Source organism: Cervus canadensis, chromosome 16 (assembly GCF_019320065.1).
Source record: "Cervus canadensis isolate Bull #8, Minnesota chromosome 16, ASM1932006v1, whole genome shotgun sequence".
Lineage (NCBI taxonomy): Eukaryota > Metazoa > Chordata > Mammalia > Artiodactyla > Cervidae > Cervus > Cervus canadensis.
The window spans coordinates 28,092,774-28,108,460 of NC_057401.1; the positions used below are offsets into that span (position 1 = coordinate 28,092,774).

The 15,687-nt window shown below is 36.7% G+C and overlaps 1 protein-coding gene across 1 annotated transcript in view; it reads left to right on the top strand.

The window, feature by feature from the left end:
* HCN1 (hyperpolarization activated cyclic nucleotide gated potassium channel 1) overlaps positions 1 to 15,687 on the top strand; it is a 446,804-nt gene that overhangs the window by 349,440 nt on the left and 81,677 nt on the right. Inside the window, exon 5 of the mRNA XM_043489086.1 lies at positions 9,839 to 9,985. Within this exon, the coding sequence (XP_043345021.1) occupies positions 9,839 to 9,985 (147 nt within the window). The remainder of the gene's footprint in view (positions 1 to 9,838; positions 9,986 to 15,687) is intronic.

Below are 15,687 nucleotides of genomic sequence, written 5' to 3' on the forward strand. Positions count from 1 at the left end.
ACCAGCTGAGCCACAAAGGACTGGGGAATATTAAAATAAGAGTGATTCAATTTTCTGGTAAGGGTATTATTTCATGAACAGAAAAACAATATAAATGTAATTTAAAGGTTTTTTTTTTTTTCTTTTCTTCTTTTTTTTAATCTGAATTGCTTACCTCTACCGAGCCATCATTCTAGCTCTCTGCTTTTAACTAGACCGTGTCAGAGATGATCACATTTGCAATTTCCATCTTCACGTCTTATTTCCAGTCACTCTCAAATCATTTGCAACTTGTTTTGAATTGTCCCTGCTCCTGTTGTATACACAGAGTCCAATGAAACCGCCAACTGCAAAGTCACCAAAAACTTTACTGAACCTAACTCAGTGGATACTTTTCAGTTCCCCTCTATTGAGGCATCCCAGATTTTTCAGGAATAAAAGGATGCCTTTAAATTACTTATTAATTTCATATATTGATATATGTCTAATCTGAACACAATAAACTTATGAAAATAAAAGCTCAAAGAAAATGAAAAAAATTTGGAATTAAAATGAGTTCTAGGAATTTCAGGAAATATTCAAGAGTGCAGGAAAATGTAGAGGAAAAGTAGGGATTATAGGGAAATGTAGGGGTAAACACAGAGAAAGAATATATGAAATAAGTGATAGGAAACGTGGACCATATCCAGCTAAGTGAATTCATTATCCCAAAGCGCCACATCCAACTAGAGGAGTTCAACCTAGAATTCTGTCATGTATTCAGGTTATCAGTCAAGTCTGAGTCAAACAGAAATATTTTCAGACATAAAAATCATTCCAAAAACCTGTATTCCCACTCAATAGTTCTTAGTTGTTTACTTGGGGATTGGTTCCAGCAACCTGAATACATAAACCAAAAGAAAAACATAGGATCTAGGAACAGTGAACCCAACCAGGGATCTTGTAGGGAAATCCTAAAGGAAAATCCCTGAAGAAAACTCAATAGATATTGGATAGTACAGGGAAGCTGGAAAAATATGAGACTAAAATAAGAGCTATTTGTGCAAGAAATAAAAGTCATTAAAAATCCATGAAAGAAAAGAAGATGTTATCAAATGCTCCACTTAGCATCATGACACATGATCAGAGTAATGCAGACACTTTATAGGTTTGGTAGGTTCAATTGTGAGTACAAAATTATATCCTCTGTTACATCTTAAAAGTAGAGACAACTGAAGTTAGAAAGTAGGATGAAGGAGGAAGTTTGTTATTTTCATCTGGTAAATTTGCCTAGAGTTCTCTGAACAAGAAATAAAGGTATAAATAGATTAGGTCAAGTTATAAAAGAGATATAGGGAAGAATTAGCACTAGTAACAGAATTCTAGCATGAGAAAAGGACTGAAAAGATATGTGGGACTGTAAGTAGTTAAACCTCTTTCCTATGGCAAAAATTCAATAAGTGATACCTATAATTAATCCATATGAGAAATAGAGACAGAAGCATACTGCTTAGAGATATGGACTAAACACCTTTGGTCACAGGACAGGAATAGAGATTCAGATACAGGGACGTAGTGGACATACATAGTGGGGTAAGGAGGGGGTGGGATGAATGCATATATATACACTACCATGTGTCAAATAGATAGCTAGTGGGAAGCTGCTATATGACACAGGGAGCCCAAGCTGGCACTCTAGACAACCTAGAGGGGTGGCGTTCAGGATGGATTGGAGAGAGGCCCAAAGCTCAAGGAGGGGATGTATATATATATACACACACACATATACACATATGTGTATGTGTGCTTAGTCACTCAGTCTTGTCCAATTCCTTGCAACCCCATGGACTGTAGCCTGCCAGGCTCCTCTGTCCCTGGGGATTCTCCAGGCAAGAATACTGCAGTGGGTTGCCATGCCCTCCTCATATATGCATATATATCTATATCCATCTATCTATCTATCTATCTATAGATATATATAGTTAGAGCTGATTTGTGTTGTTGTATGGCAGAAACCAACAAAACATTGTAAAGCAATTATCCTCCAATTAAAAGTAAATAAAAATGATGACATGGGAGAAGTGAGACTGCTGGAATTGACAATGAATATTTGTAACTGTTATAAATACTCTATTTGAGCTTATTTCTACTATTGTCAGAGAGAAAGAAAATTTCCTCTATTGTTCTAGGTTCTTCCCTTTGGTCTAAACTAAATTAACTTGAACCAGTTAACAGGTGAAAACCAAATTTAATTTTTGTTATGTATATGAATCCCACATAATTGCTAGGATCAGAGACCCCACATACAGGGGAGGTTCAGAGACAAAGAGGTAGACTAAGGTATGTATACTATCCTGGGAATGGGAGAAGGATCTGGAACTCTCCAAGACAGGAGGGTAACTCACAGGATGATTAAAAAAGAAGAGAGTTGGTGGGTAGTTAGATGTTTATCCACTCATACAGATGGGGCCACTTAGATAAAATTTATCTCTGGAAATAACTCTTTCTTGGGAAAATTCCCCAATTTAAATTATCCTAGGTAATTAAGCGAAGGGTAATAGTTTATCTTGAGCCGATAGGGTCTCCACTGCCTGTAGCAAAAAAGTAGTCAACATGAAAAAGTGGTGCATATTGGAGATGCCTCTTCTGAAACCCTATAATATCATGCACATGCATTGTATATGTCATATACATGTGTATTATATAATTGTTGCTGCTGCTTTTCATTCACTAAGTCCTGTCCAGCTCTTTGTGACAACATGGACTCTAGCATGCCAGGCTTCTCTGTCCTCCACTATCTGTCAGAGTTTGCTCAAATTCGTGTCCATCTCATACTCTGTCACTCCCACCTCCTCCTGCCCTCCATCTTTCCCACCATAAAGGTCTATTCCAATGAATTGGTTCTTCCCATCAGGTGGCCAAAGTGTTGGGGCTTCACCTTCAGCAACAGTCCTTTCAATGCATATTCAGGGTTGATTTCCTTTAGGATTTTGATCTCCATGCAGTCTAAGGGACTCTCAAGAATCCTTTCCAGCACCACAATTCAAAAGCATCGATTCTTTGGTGCTCAGTCTTCTTTAGGATCTAACTCTCACACCCATCCATGACTACTGGAAACCATAGCTTTGACTATATGGATCTTTGTCAGCAAAGTGGTGTCTCTAAGTTTGTTTAATGATGTCTTTATGCTGTCTAGGTTTGTCAGAGCTTTTCTTCCAAGGAGAAAGCATCTTTTAATTTTATGGCTGCAGTCACCATCCACAGTGATTTTGGAGCCCAAAATAATAAAGTCTGTCACTGTTTCCACTTTTTCCTCATCTATTTGCCATGAAGTGATGGGACTGGGTGACATGATCTTAGTATTTTGAATGTTGAGTTTTAAGCCAACTTTTTCACTCTCCTATTTCACCTTCATCAAGAGGTTCTTTAGTTCCTCTTTGCTTTCTGCCATTAGGGTGGTACATCTGCATATCTGAGGTTATTGATATTTCTCCCTGCACTCTTGATTCCAGCTTGTACTTCATCCAGCCCAGCATTTCTCATGATGTACTCTGCATATAAGTTAAATAAGCAGGGTGACAATATATAGCCTTGTTATACTCCTTTCCCAATTCTGAACCAGTTCGTTGTTCCATGTCTAGTTCTAATTGCTGTTTATTTACTGTCATGCAGGTTTCTCAAGAGAGAGGTAAGGTGGTCTGATACTCCCATCTCTTTTAAGAATTTTCCAACTTTGTTGTGATCCATACAGTCAAAGCATTTAGCGTAGTCAATAAAGAAGAATTAGATGTTTGTCTGGAACTTCCTTGCTTTCCATGATCCAATGAATATTGGCAATTTGATCTCTTGTTCCTCTGACTTTTTTAAACCCAGCTTGTACATCTCAAAGTTCTTGGTTCACATACTGCTGAAGCCTATCTTGGAGGATTTTGAGCATATCTTTGCTAGCATGTGAAATGAGAGTAATTGTATGGTAGTTTGAATATTCTTTGGCCTAGCCCTTCTTTGAGATTTGAATGAAAGCTGTCCTTTTCCAGTCCTGTGGCCACTGCTGAGTTTTCCAAATTTGCTGGCATATTGAGTACAGCACTTTAGCAGCATCATCTTTTAAGGTTTGAAATAGCTCAGCTGAAATTCTGTCACCTCTACTTTGTTCGCCGTAATGCTTCCTAAGGCCCACTTGACTTCACACTCCAGGACATCTGGCTCTAGGTGAGTGACATCATGGTTATCTGGGTCATTAAGATCTATGTTTCGTAGTTCTGTATATTCTTGCCACCTCTTCTCAATCTCTTCTGCTTCTGTTAGGTCCTTACTATTTCTGTCCTTTATTGTGTTCATCCTTGCATAAAATTGTTCCTTTATATCTCCAGTTTTATTGGAGAGATCTCTAGTCTTACCCATTCTATTATTTTCCTCTATTTCTTTGCATTGTTCATTTCAGAAGGCCGTCTTACCTCTCCTTGCTATTCTTTGGAACTCTGCATTCAGTTGGGTATATCTTTCCTTTCTGCCTTGCCTTTTGCTTTTCTTTGCTCAGCTATGTGTAAAGCCTCCTTACACAACCACTTTGCCTTCTTGCATTTCTTTTTTCTTTGAAATGGTTTTGGCCACTTCCTCCCGTACAATGTTAAGAACCTCTGTCCATAGTTCTTCAGGCACTCTGTCTACCAAATCTAGTCCCTTGCCTCTATGTGGCACCTCTACTGTATTATCATAAGGGATTTTATTTAGATCATACCTGAATGGCCTAGTGGCTTTCCCTATTTTCTTCAATTTTAGCCTGAATTTTGCAATAAGGAGCTCATGATCTGAGCCCCAGTCTGGACCAGGTTTTGTTTTTGGTGACTGTACAGAGCTTCTCCATCTTTGGCTGCAGAGAACATAATCAATCTGATTTTGGTATTGACCATCAGGTGATGTCCATGTGTAGAGCTGTTTCTTGGATTGTTGTTTTAAAAGATATTCGCTATCACCAGTATGTTTTCTTGACAAGGCTCTGTTAGCCTTTACCTTGCTTCATTTTGTACTTCAAGGCTAAACTTGCCTGTTATCCCTAGTATTCTTGATTTTCTACTTTTGCATTCCAATCCCCTGTAATGATAAGGACATCTTTTTCTGGTGTTAGTTCTGGAAGATGTTGTAGGTCTTTATAGAACCAGTCAACTTCAGCTTCTTATAACTTTAATTGCACAGAACATTTAAAAAATAGAAGTACATTACACTTTTAAATGGTACCTCTTTTATAGTTTGTAAATCTGATCAAATGAATTTTTTATTTCATATGTTCAAGAAATAATTGTATTTGAATCTTTGCTTTTCAAAAATGTATTGATTAGTTATCTATATGCAGGTTATCTTTTGTGTGTATATATATATGTGTATATATATATATATATATATCACTAGAATTAACAGAAACTGTTATTTTTCATTTTTATTAATACTTTGCCAGCTTATGCATAATTTTAGCATCTAGTTTATTTCCCTGTCCATCTACCGCTAGATATCTTCTTCAAAGATTTATTATTTTTATTTCTCCACTTCACATGAAAGTGATATTTTTATTCATAATAAATAGCTTTTCAGTAAGTGTCATGTTCTAACATAATCCCAAATTCTCAGAGCATGGTTCAATATCTCTTCTCTCCGAATATACTCCTTTTGAGTGGCCCCTTATCCTTTGAAACTTTATCCTTCTTTGGGTTTTGTTAACCAAGCTTTTCTGTCTGCTCTTACATCTTGCTGGCTAATGTGAGTTCCCTTAACTTGCTCAAGGTCCATGACTCAACTGCTTTTAAAATATCGGCCCCACTTTTTGTCTTTTTATGTCTTCATCTGACGCATCCTTACTGATCCCTCAGTCACTGACTCTGTGCATGTTTTATCTTCTGAGTGCCTGACCTACATATAAGCATTAGAATGTGCCATGAGCATCTTAAACTTAGCTTGTCAGAAACTGAATTTCTTTTTCTTTCCCCTACACTCCCTCAAATGTACTTCCTTACGTCCTAAGATAACACAGTACTTGGCATATAGAAGTGGTTCTGATATTTTAGTGTATGGAGGACCTGTTAAAACACAAACTGCCAGACTTTCTAATTCAGAGTTTCTGATTCAGTGGGCCTGGGGTAGAGACTACGAATGTGAATTTCTAAGTTCCCAGGTTATACTGACATTTTGGCAACCACACCTTGAAAACCACTAGCACATAGCAATCAATCAATACTTGTTAGATAAATCATTTCTATGAGCAAATGAATGTCTAAAATGTGTAATATATGCTCAAAGTCAACTGAACTCAGTAATGAACTGAACTCAGTAAATGACAAAAAATATTCATAGAACTTCTGTCTGAAGAAACAAGGAAGATCCATTGGTATAACACCCTCTTACTGTAGATCATTAAACTGAAGCCTAAAGGGATTGAAAAGAAGGAAAAATAAGTAGACTCAACCCATCCTGACTTTTCCATGAAAATCAAGTAATTTTATAGGTCACATTTTTATTTAGCTAATCAAGTATTAATTTTTTAACTTCACAGATTATTCATACAGCAGATTATTTTTTTTTCTCTAGATGTGCAGATTTTTGTATACAGGCACAAATTTCCCAAAATGATTAAAATGCTGCTAAATTTTAATGCTGCCTTCCATACCCCAGAGATGCATGTAGAGAGGGGAGAAATCTAGAGCTCAGTATGCCGGTTAACATTTAGATTCTCATCACCCCAAGCACTGTATGGGCAAGCAATCAGTTGAGAAATGTGAGCAGAGGTTACTTGACACATACTGGTCCTACAGAAAGAATTCTGCAGGTTAGAAGTCTTCATTTGGCCAGAATCGAAAGGACTTTCATCAGTGCTGTTAGTGTCCAAACTGTAGCAGCTCTGTTGTCTGAAGCTACTTTATTGTTTTCCCAAGTTTGGATATTTGATAGAACTGACCAGTCTTCAGGTTTCCCTGGTGACTCAGTGGTAAAGAACCTGCTTGCCAATGCAGGACACTCGGATTTGATCCCTAGGTTGGAAAGATCCTCTGGAGAAGGAAATGGCAACCCATTCCAGTGTTCTTGCCTGAGAAATCCTATGGACACAGGAGCCTGGTTGGCAGTAGTCCTTGAAGTCACAAAAGGGTCAGTTTGGGGAGCGCTCACCACAAAGCTCTCAATAGGTCTTTAAATAGTCCACCCAAACTAGTCAAATCAAGTAGGCTAGTTGCTAATCATCATGCATAAGTTAGCCTTGTAGGTATCCAGTGGTATTTCAGATTCTAAACAGTACATCAAATATCCCACTGCCTTCTTCTTGGCTGTAAGTAAAAATCAGATACACAAATGTCTCTAAAAATAAGGATAGAGCTTTTCCAGTCCAGCTGCAAATGAACTTTATCCTACACAGCAATCTTGTAGGACAGAGAAAAGCTGACACTTCTTTCCATAGAACCAGCTGCCCATGGGGTCAAGCAGGCTAAATCCCAGGTCTCTAGCTAGGGGTAGACTACCAAGGTTAAGTAGGCACACAGATTCTGACTTCTTCAGGAAAAATTAACCCAGTCCTTCTCAAGTACATACAAGAAGACATTTATACACAATGACAGTGACAGCATTGGTACCTAAATTCAGAGCCTGAAATCATAATCAATTTGCTTTATATAAGTGTGTGTGTGTGTGTGTGTGTGTGTGTGTGTGTGTGTGTGTGTATCTGAAGCCCATATTGGCTTTCCAGATGGCTCAGCAAGTAAAGAATCTGCCTGCAACCCAGAAGACCCAGGTTCCATCCCTAGGTCGGGAAGATCTCCAGAGGAGAGCATGGCAACCCACTCCAGCATTCTTGCATGGAAAATCCCATCGACAGAGGAGCCTGGCTTCAGTTCGTAGGGTTGCAAAGAGTCAGACACTACTGAAGCGACTGAACATACACACATGCACATGCATATATATTTGTTGTTGTTCAATAGTATCTCGACTGTTTGTGACCTCATGGACTGCAGCACACCAGGCTTCACTGTGTCCTTCACTGTTTCCTGGAGTTTGCTCAAGCTCATGTCCATTGAGTCAGTGATGCCATCCAACCATCTCATCCTGTCACCCCCTACTTCTCCTGCCCTCAATCTTTCCCAGCATCAGGGTCTTTTCCAAGAGTTGGCTCTTCACATCAGGTGGCCAAAATGTTGGAGCTTCAGCTTTAGCATCAGTCTTTCCAATGAATATTCAAAGTTGATTTGCTTTAGGATTTACTGGTTTGTTCTCTGTGCTGTCCAAGGGACTCTCAAGAGTATTCTGAAGCACAAGAGCTCAAAATCATCAATATATGTGTGTGTGTGCCTACAGTAGTAGTAAGCCTGCAGGATTTACTTTAATATGTAAATGTGTGTGTGTGTGTGTGTGTGTGTGTGTGTGTAACCTACTAGGGTTACTGTAGGTATACACATACACACCCACAGTAGTTAGGCCAGCAGGCTTTACTTTAAGGAACAGTCTGGTGACCAAATAAAGGGATCTCATGACAAAGTTGTATTTCCTTTGAGAATACTAATCTCTAAAAGAGAATGTCCAAAAAATATGAATTTTATGAGTAAATAATGTACTTAAAAATATTTGAAGAAGCACAATACAATGGGTTGCTGTTTCCTATTATGTATATTTATTATCAATTACCAGTTATATTTACAATAAATATGGGCAAGGAGTCCAGTCCTTTAGATCTTCTGGCTTGAGCTCTGTTATCAGGAAAAGATTTGAAACAAAAATATTCATAGATAATACACCAAATGTGTCATGTTTAAGGAAAGATTTTTTTCCATTATCTTTATCCAATTTTATTACCTACCTTTTTATTTGTACTCAGCTTTATCATCTGCACAGTGGAACTAATTTAGGGGGTTCTAACCAATTTTTTTCAAAGTATAGTCTTATGATTGCCTGCATTTAAAATATCAAGGGACTATTTCTCAAATTTAAATGTGTGTGAGTCATCCAGGGCATCTTTCTTAAGATGCAGATTCTGATTTTTTAAAGCCTGAAATTCTCCTCTAATAAGCTACCAAGTAATATACGTGCTTCTGGGTTCCTGTTTGATTTGCAAGGACTTTTTTTTAAAGTGTGTGTTTATGTATATGAGTATGTATGTAAATTTACAAAGGCAAGTCCCTCAGCAGAATCAATATCTGGAGTTAGGAATGCAAATCATTCCCCAAAGACCACCTCAGCCCAAGTTTTATAAACAATCAGGTTTAAGAAGTACTTATTTAAATAAAATTAAGTGTCTAAATTAAGTTTCAGCTATAAAACTATGTGGATCTAGTCTCATTCTGATATTTTTCTACATCTTAAATTTAAGTCAAACATAGTCTCTTAATTTATAGGGCATGAGTGTCGCTTGAGTATATATGACTTACAACCGGTTGCCAAACTTTGTGCATCCAGATTAAAATTTTAATTAGGTCTTATCTTTGGCTGTAAGGTCTAAGATAAAACCTTTGTTCTATCCAAAGTTATGAAATTCTTTCTCCAAATCCTTAACAGCAACTGCATACTTCTTTTAGAACTATTTTTTTTTTAAATAGCGTTGCATATTTTTTTTCTTGCCTCATCACAGGATTTTTGGGGCTACACCCAGTTCACTCTGAACTCCTTCCACGCTTCCTCTCCATAACTTTTCAGGTCTTCACAGGAAATGTTTACCTAAACACATACCATCTATAGTATGTGACATCAAGTAGGTACTTTACAACCTAGTACATTAATTCCTTCACCTTAAATTTCTTCATTTTGTTACTGTTACTCAAAAGTTATTGAATATAGCATAACAAAATCACATCATGGTTTCTCATACAGCCTAACAACATTTTCTAATTTCTGTTTTTTCCTTCCCTTACAGTATAAGCAAGTGGAACAATACATGTCGTTCCATAAGTTACCAGCTGATATGCGTCAGAAGATACATGATTATTATGAACACAGATACCAAGGCAAAATCTTTGATGAGGAAAATATTCTCAATGAACTCAATGATCCTCTGAGAGAGGTAAGATTTATTGTCCTCAGTCTCCACGAGTGTGATCATTGTTTACTTTCTCTTTTCCTGGAAAATCCTCTATTCCATGTTTTGACATTACTCAAAAAAAATTAAAACTGAATGTTAAAACAATTTTTCCTTTTATTCACCCTTATGTTCTCACATTTACAGGCTCTGTGTTTTTAAAAAATGACTGGAGAATTGTTCTGCTAATTATGATTCTCAAGATACCAATTTATTTTCTGTATCCCTGGTTACATGTCCTTTCTTTGGCCCTCATTGTCCATAGCCTCCCAGTCTTCCACTCTCTCATCTCCCGCTCACCAAACTGTTTCATTAACTTCTTTGTGATTTCTACCTTTTTCCTATTTTTGTTTTCCCTGTTCATCTCCTGGACCCTGATCACAGACTACTTGACCCTTGTGAGTCATTCATTTAATGTTACCTCATTAAAACACTTTGTAGCATCTATAACCACCTCTTTTCTCAAGTGGCCCTTCCTTCCCTCCCTAGATGTCTTCCCTCTGCCCACCAGAATGTTCAGGTCACCCCTAGATCAAAAGAACATTCTTGTGATTGTGTTTCTTACACTGGTTTTCTCTTTCTCTTTTCTTTTACTACCAATCTAGAAAGATTATTCTATAATTATCTTCCACTGTGGTTCAACCTCCACTTCTTTACCAAAATCGTTTCCTTGAAAATTATCAGTGAACATTTAGTCATGACATCATTTGTCTTGGATCCATTGGCAGTTCTTGTAAACACTTAATAACACCTATATCCTGAATCTTCTGGGGGAGCTCCTCTAACACTAAACCATTAGTGCCTTTGGCTTTTCACTTTCCATTTCTGGATTTATTTTCTTATTTATTTCATCTCACTCTTTAGTTCTGGAAATTTGACCTCCAAATTCTTGACATAATCTCTGTTTTCTTAAAAGCTATATGATTTCCCTTTGCCATTGCTACATGATTTCCATTTGCCATACATATATAGTAAGCTATGTATTAAAGTGATTATCTTCCATCACTAAGCCATTTATCCTTTGAAGTCTCTCTTCCTGTAAATATTTTAGTTATTATTTTGAGTCATACAGAATGTAAAACTTTAGTCTTTTTTAATCTTTCTCTGCTCTGCACATCCAGTCAATCACCAAATGCTATCAATTCACTGTAACAATGTATCTTACACGTGTGTCCTTGTCTCTTTTATCAAGTTCATGACCCTAACCTTATTGCTGTCACATGGACTATTTGCACTATCCCTTTAGTTTACCTTCCAACCTTTGGTCTGTTTTCTCTAGTTACCACTTAAAGCAGTGATGCCAAATTAATCTTCTTTTACGTGAATGAGATAGTCATGTCTCTGCTCAGGAACATTGTGTTTACAGTTAAATAGAGCCTCTTTGGGCTCATATTCAAGCCCTTCTATGCTCCGATCCTTGCTAAATTTCCAGCTTTATTTTTCCCTATTACCCTATATTTTCCAAAGTGGCCTATAGCCAAATTGTACAACTTACTGTTTTGGAAAAAGCAATTCTGATTTCTCAACTTGCATCATATGTTTTCCAGATATGTTTCTCATCTGTTGGCAAATGTAGTTCAAATAATACTTCTTTATTTTTACTTCCTTTGATTGTCCAAATTAGATCTGGTCTCTTTTTTCCCTGACCCCCAGGGCACCAAGTCCATAATGTTTGAGTACTACTTTCCATTTTGTCTATTATCACGATTTTTCCACATTAGTTTCCTCCACTTTTGTCTTGAAAGTTCCTTAAGAGCAAAGGTCACTTCCTCTATATTTTAAATTTTTCTTGAAATTCCTACTATATGTAGCAAGTATAAAATACTCAATAAATATGTCCATTTCACCTAGCATCTTTACCATTTATAACCATCCCTAAGTATCTACATCCATTAAAAGTTATTTATATATATTTTTTTAAGTTATTTATATTTTTTAAGCCTTAAGACATCAGTTAAGAGTTTTGGAAACAGAAGGAGCTGAATATCTGCTATTGATTAACTTATTTTCTCTACAGAGTCCTCAATCAAATAATAACATGCAAATATTTTTGCTTTGAGAAATAGAATTAAACCTTTGTATTTTTTAAAAAGCTATATGTCATGTTTTTTAATCTATTAATATGTTTTGCTTTATCTCTTTGTTGGATTATAGATTTTGTTTTAAATACAAATCCTCTTCACTAAGGGGCCAAACAGGACACTGATACCAGGTTAGGTTCTCAAGGGCCAGGCAGGATTCAAAGGTGGGGTAGGATGGGCCATAGTGTAGAAACAAAGGTAGCTAAATAGACAGTATCAGGGATTAAGATGGAATCAATAGGCAGATGGATACAATAAATCTAATGATTTATTTGAAAGAAGCAAAAAAGTAAGGATTCCAACAGAAAATGTCATTGAGGGACTATAGAAAGCCAACAGAAAGTGAGAATAAAAATGAACCCTAAAAAGCTGAATGATTAAACAAGAAACATTTCTCCATGCTAAAAATGGTTAATGTAATATAAAATCAGAATAACAAGAAAATTTTCTTAATCATGTGTTTGTTATTAGTTACTGCCACACTTTGACTCTGATCTTAAGTGGAAAATTTCCACTTTTCATTTTTATCCCCTTCAGTTCAGTTGCTCAGTCGTGTCTGACTCTTTGCGACCCATGGACTGTAGCATGCCAGGCTTCCCTGTCCATCACCACCTCCCAGAGCCTACTCAAACTCATGTCCATTGCATCAGTGATGACATCCAACCATCTCATCCTCTGTTGTCCCCTTCTTCTCCCGCCTTCAATCTTTCCCAGCATCAGGGTCTTTTCCAATGAGTCGGTACTTCGCATCAGTGGCCAAAGTATTGGAGTTTCAGCATCAGTCCTTCCAGTGAATATTCAGGACTGATCTCCTTTAGGATGGACTGATTGGATCTCCTTGCAGTCCAAGGGACTCTCAAGAGTCTTTTCCAGCACCACAGTTCAAAAGCATCAATTCTTCAGTGCTCAGCTTTCTTTATAGTCCAACTCTCACATCTATACACATGCCCCCAATTCCCTCAATTCCTACAACTATTCTGTCATTCACTTATAATAATTTTTCCCTTATATTTTCATATGCCATGTTCTTGCCTGGAGAATCCCAGGGACAGAGGAGCCTGGTGGGCTGCCATCTATGCGGTTGCACAGTCGGACACTACTGAAGAGACTTAGCAGCAGCAGCAGCAGCATAGTTCAGAGCTTCAGCATCTTTTACTTCACTTTCTGATGTGCACCCACCACTTTCCTCCCTACCTTTGATCTCAATTAGCTCAAATGCATCCCATCCCTTGGCTATCACATTGAATGATATACAATACAAGTCCAATGTTACTCTCTTGGAATCTAACTATGGCCTCCTATCCCCTCTAAGAAAAAGGCCAAGCTGCTTGAATTGCACTGGAGAAGCTCTCTGGTCTGCCTCCACCTTTTCATTCATGACTCACTGACAGAAAATTGTTGATAATTTCCCTGGGAGGAAAAATGTTGCTGATTGTCTCTTGGCCTTTCTTTATGCTACCCTCTCTATCTTCAATCCTTTCTACCCAACTTTCCTTCAATTTTCCATCAAACAGTCTTACCAGGCATGAGTTTCTTCATAAATTTTCTCTGAAAACTCTCTATCACTGTATTTTCATTTGTCAGATTACTCTTTGTCTCTTTCAAGACTGTGAGCGTCTTGAGGATAGAGACTGTGCCGTAGTATCTTGGTGTCTCTAATGACTAGTATTTGATAGGAGCTCATTAAATGTTTATTAGAAAAATGGTCTTTTACTGAATTATGAGTGAAAAGCAGGGTAAAAAAGTATGGATATTTAATCAAATTAGAGATCTTAGAAGTTGAAGCATGAAATGCTGAAATATTTAACACCTTAAAAAGGTGAAAACAATGTTTGTTCCTTTGTTCTTCAACTTTTGCTCTTCTGGCATCAGAGTCACACAAAAGCCAGACTTTAACATGAACTAAAACTATAGAAACAGGAAGAGTAGCATAGGAAGGTAAGCAAAGACATTGGCCAGCAGGTAACAGAAGTCATTATTCAAATGAAACCTGGATCTAAAAAAGCCAGATATGTTTTACAAAGAAAAGTTTAGTAAGAACAATGGGAAATATATCTTGCTCTCTGTTAACTTGGAGTATTATGTACCTGCTATATTTAGGTCATAGTGGTAGATCACAAGAAACATTTTAAAAGTAGTAAAATACATCATTCTGTCTTTCAAAAGCTGTATTCTAATTTAGAAGATGGGGTGTTAATTTATGCAAAGATGTATTTTGGTCCCTATTGTGCCTCTTGTGTCCAGAAAGTGCCTGGCATTTAGAAGACATTGAATGATTGATATTATAAATATAAAATGAATGAAACCAAGATACTTAGAAAGGGAAAACTAGATTATTTGACATGTATATTTTAATAAAAGGTAAAAATATAAGATGTGCATTGTATGCACAAACACATACCACATGTAATTGTTAATCATATATTCAAGTTTGAGCCAACAATTATCTTACATTTTAGTAAGACTTCTAACTAAAATGCTTCATTGTCCAGAATCTTCCTTTTTATGAAAGTATTTTGCATAATTTGAGATGCTGATATATACTTTAGAGCAACAATTTCTGCTAACACAAGTCTGGGTACTCACAAATGTACAAAAGTGAAAGTCAGGTCAAACTTTAGATTCTAAAAAGCTTATTAAAAAACCCCATTGTTTGAAAATAGAGGAATGTGAAATTATTCCTTACTATTAATCAATTAAATCTGTGTTTTATTTATTCTTCATCCTTTCTTTTCAATGTGTTTCAATATTTTTAAATATGAAGAATCTCTTAGATGTAAAATGACAGGAAGAATTTCATTTGTGTGCCTTTGAAAGTTCTTACCAGAAACTCATATCATGCATATGCAAAATAATTTAGCTAGTAGATATTTCGAGAGCACTACTTTATTGAAAGAATTCCTGTGCAGAAACTACGTGATTTATCTCTTTCATACATTGGAACAAATTGCTGAAATGCCTTCAACAAATACCCGACTCACTGTTGAGGTCTCAATAAAATGTTGCCTCCTTAGCAGGGCCTCCACTGAGAAGTTCATCTGAGTTAATTTCCTTGCATTCTCCATCACATGAGCTTTGCTGTTGGTATACATCACTTTGTTGTCTTGTTTTCTCTTTTTATTTATTTGTTAATTGTCTGATCGGCTATAGGAACTCAGGACCCAAAAAAGTAAGGACTTCTTGATTTCCACCATAGCTCCAGCCCCTCCATAGTACATCTTTAATAACTGCTTGTTGGATAAATAAAGTCAAATTGTTAGAGGCTGGAGATTATTAGATGATTAGAACTTCAAGGGAGCATTTTGGAGACACACTAGAGATGCTGGCATGAAGAAAAGTGATACCCAGAATTATGATATACTATGCCACTTAACATTCTTAGTATCACTTTAGATTGTACTATGGAGAACGTGGTTTCTAACATATAATGAAAGGATGCTGGCATCTTTAGATTCCTCTGTGAGTTTGTTTTGATATATACACTAAAAACTCAGAAGGTCCTATTTTGCATGCAGTTGTTTTTATTTTCTTTTTAACTTTCTCAATGTTTATATACATTAGTGATTTATTTCTGAGTAAACCTGAGGAGTGGGGGAGTATGCCAAT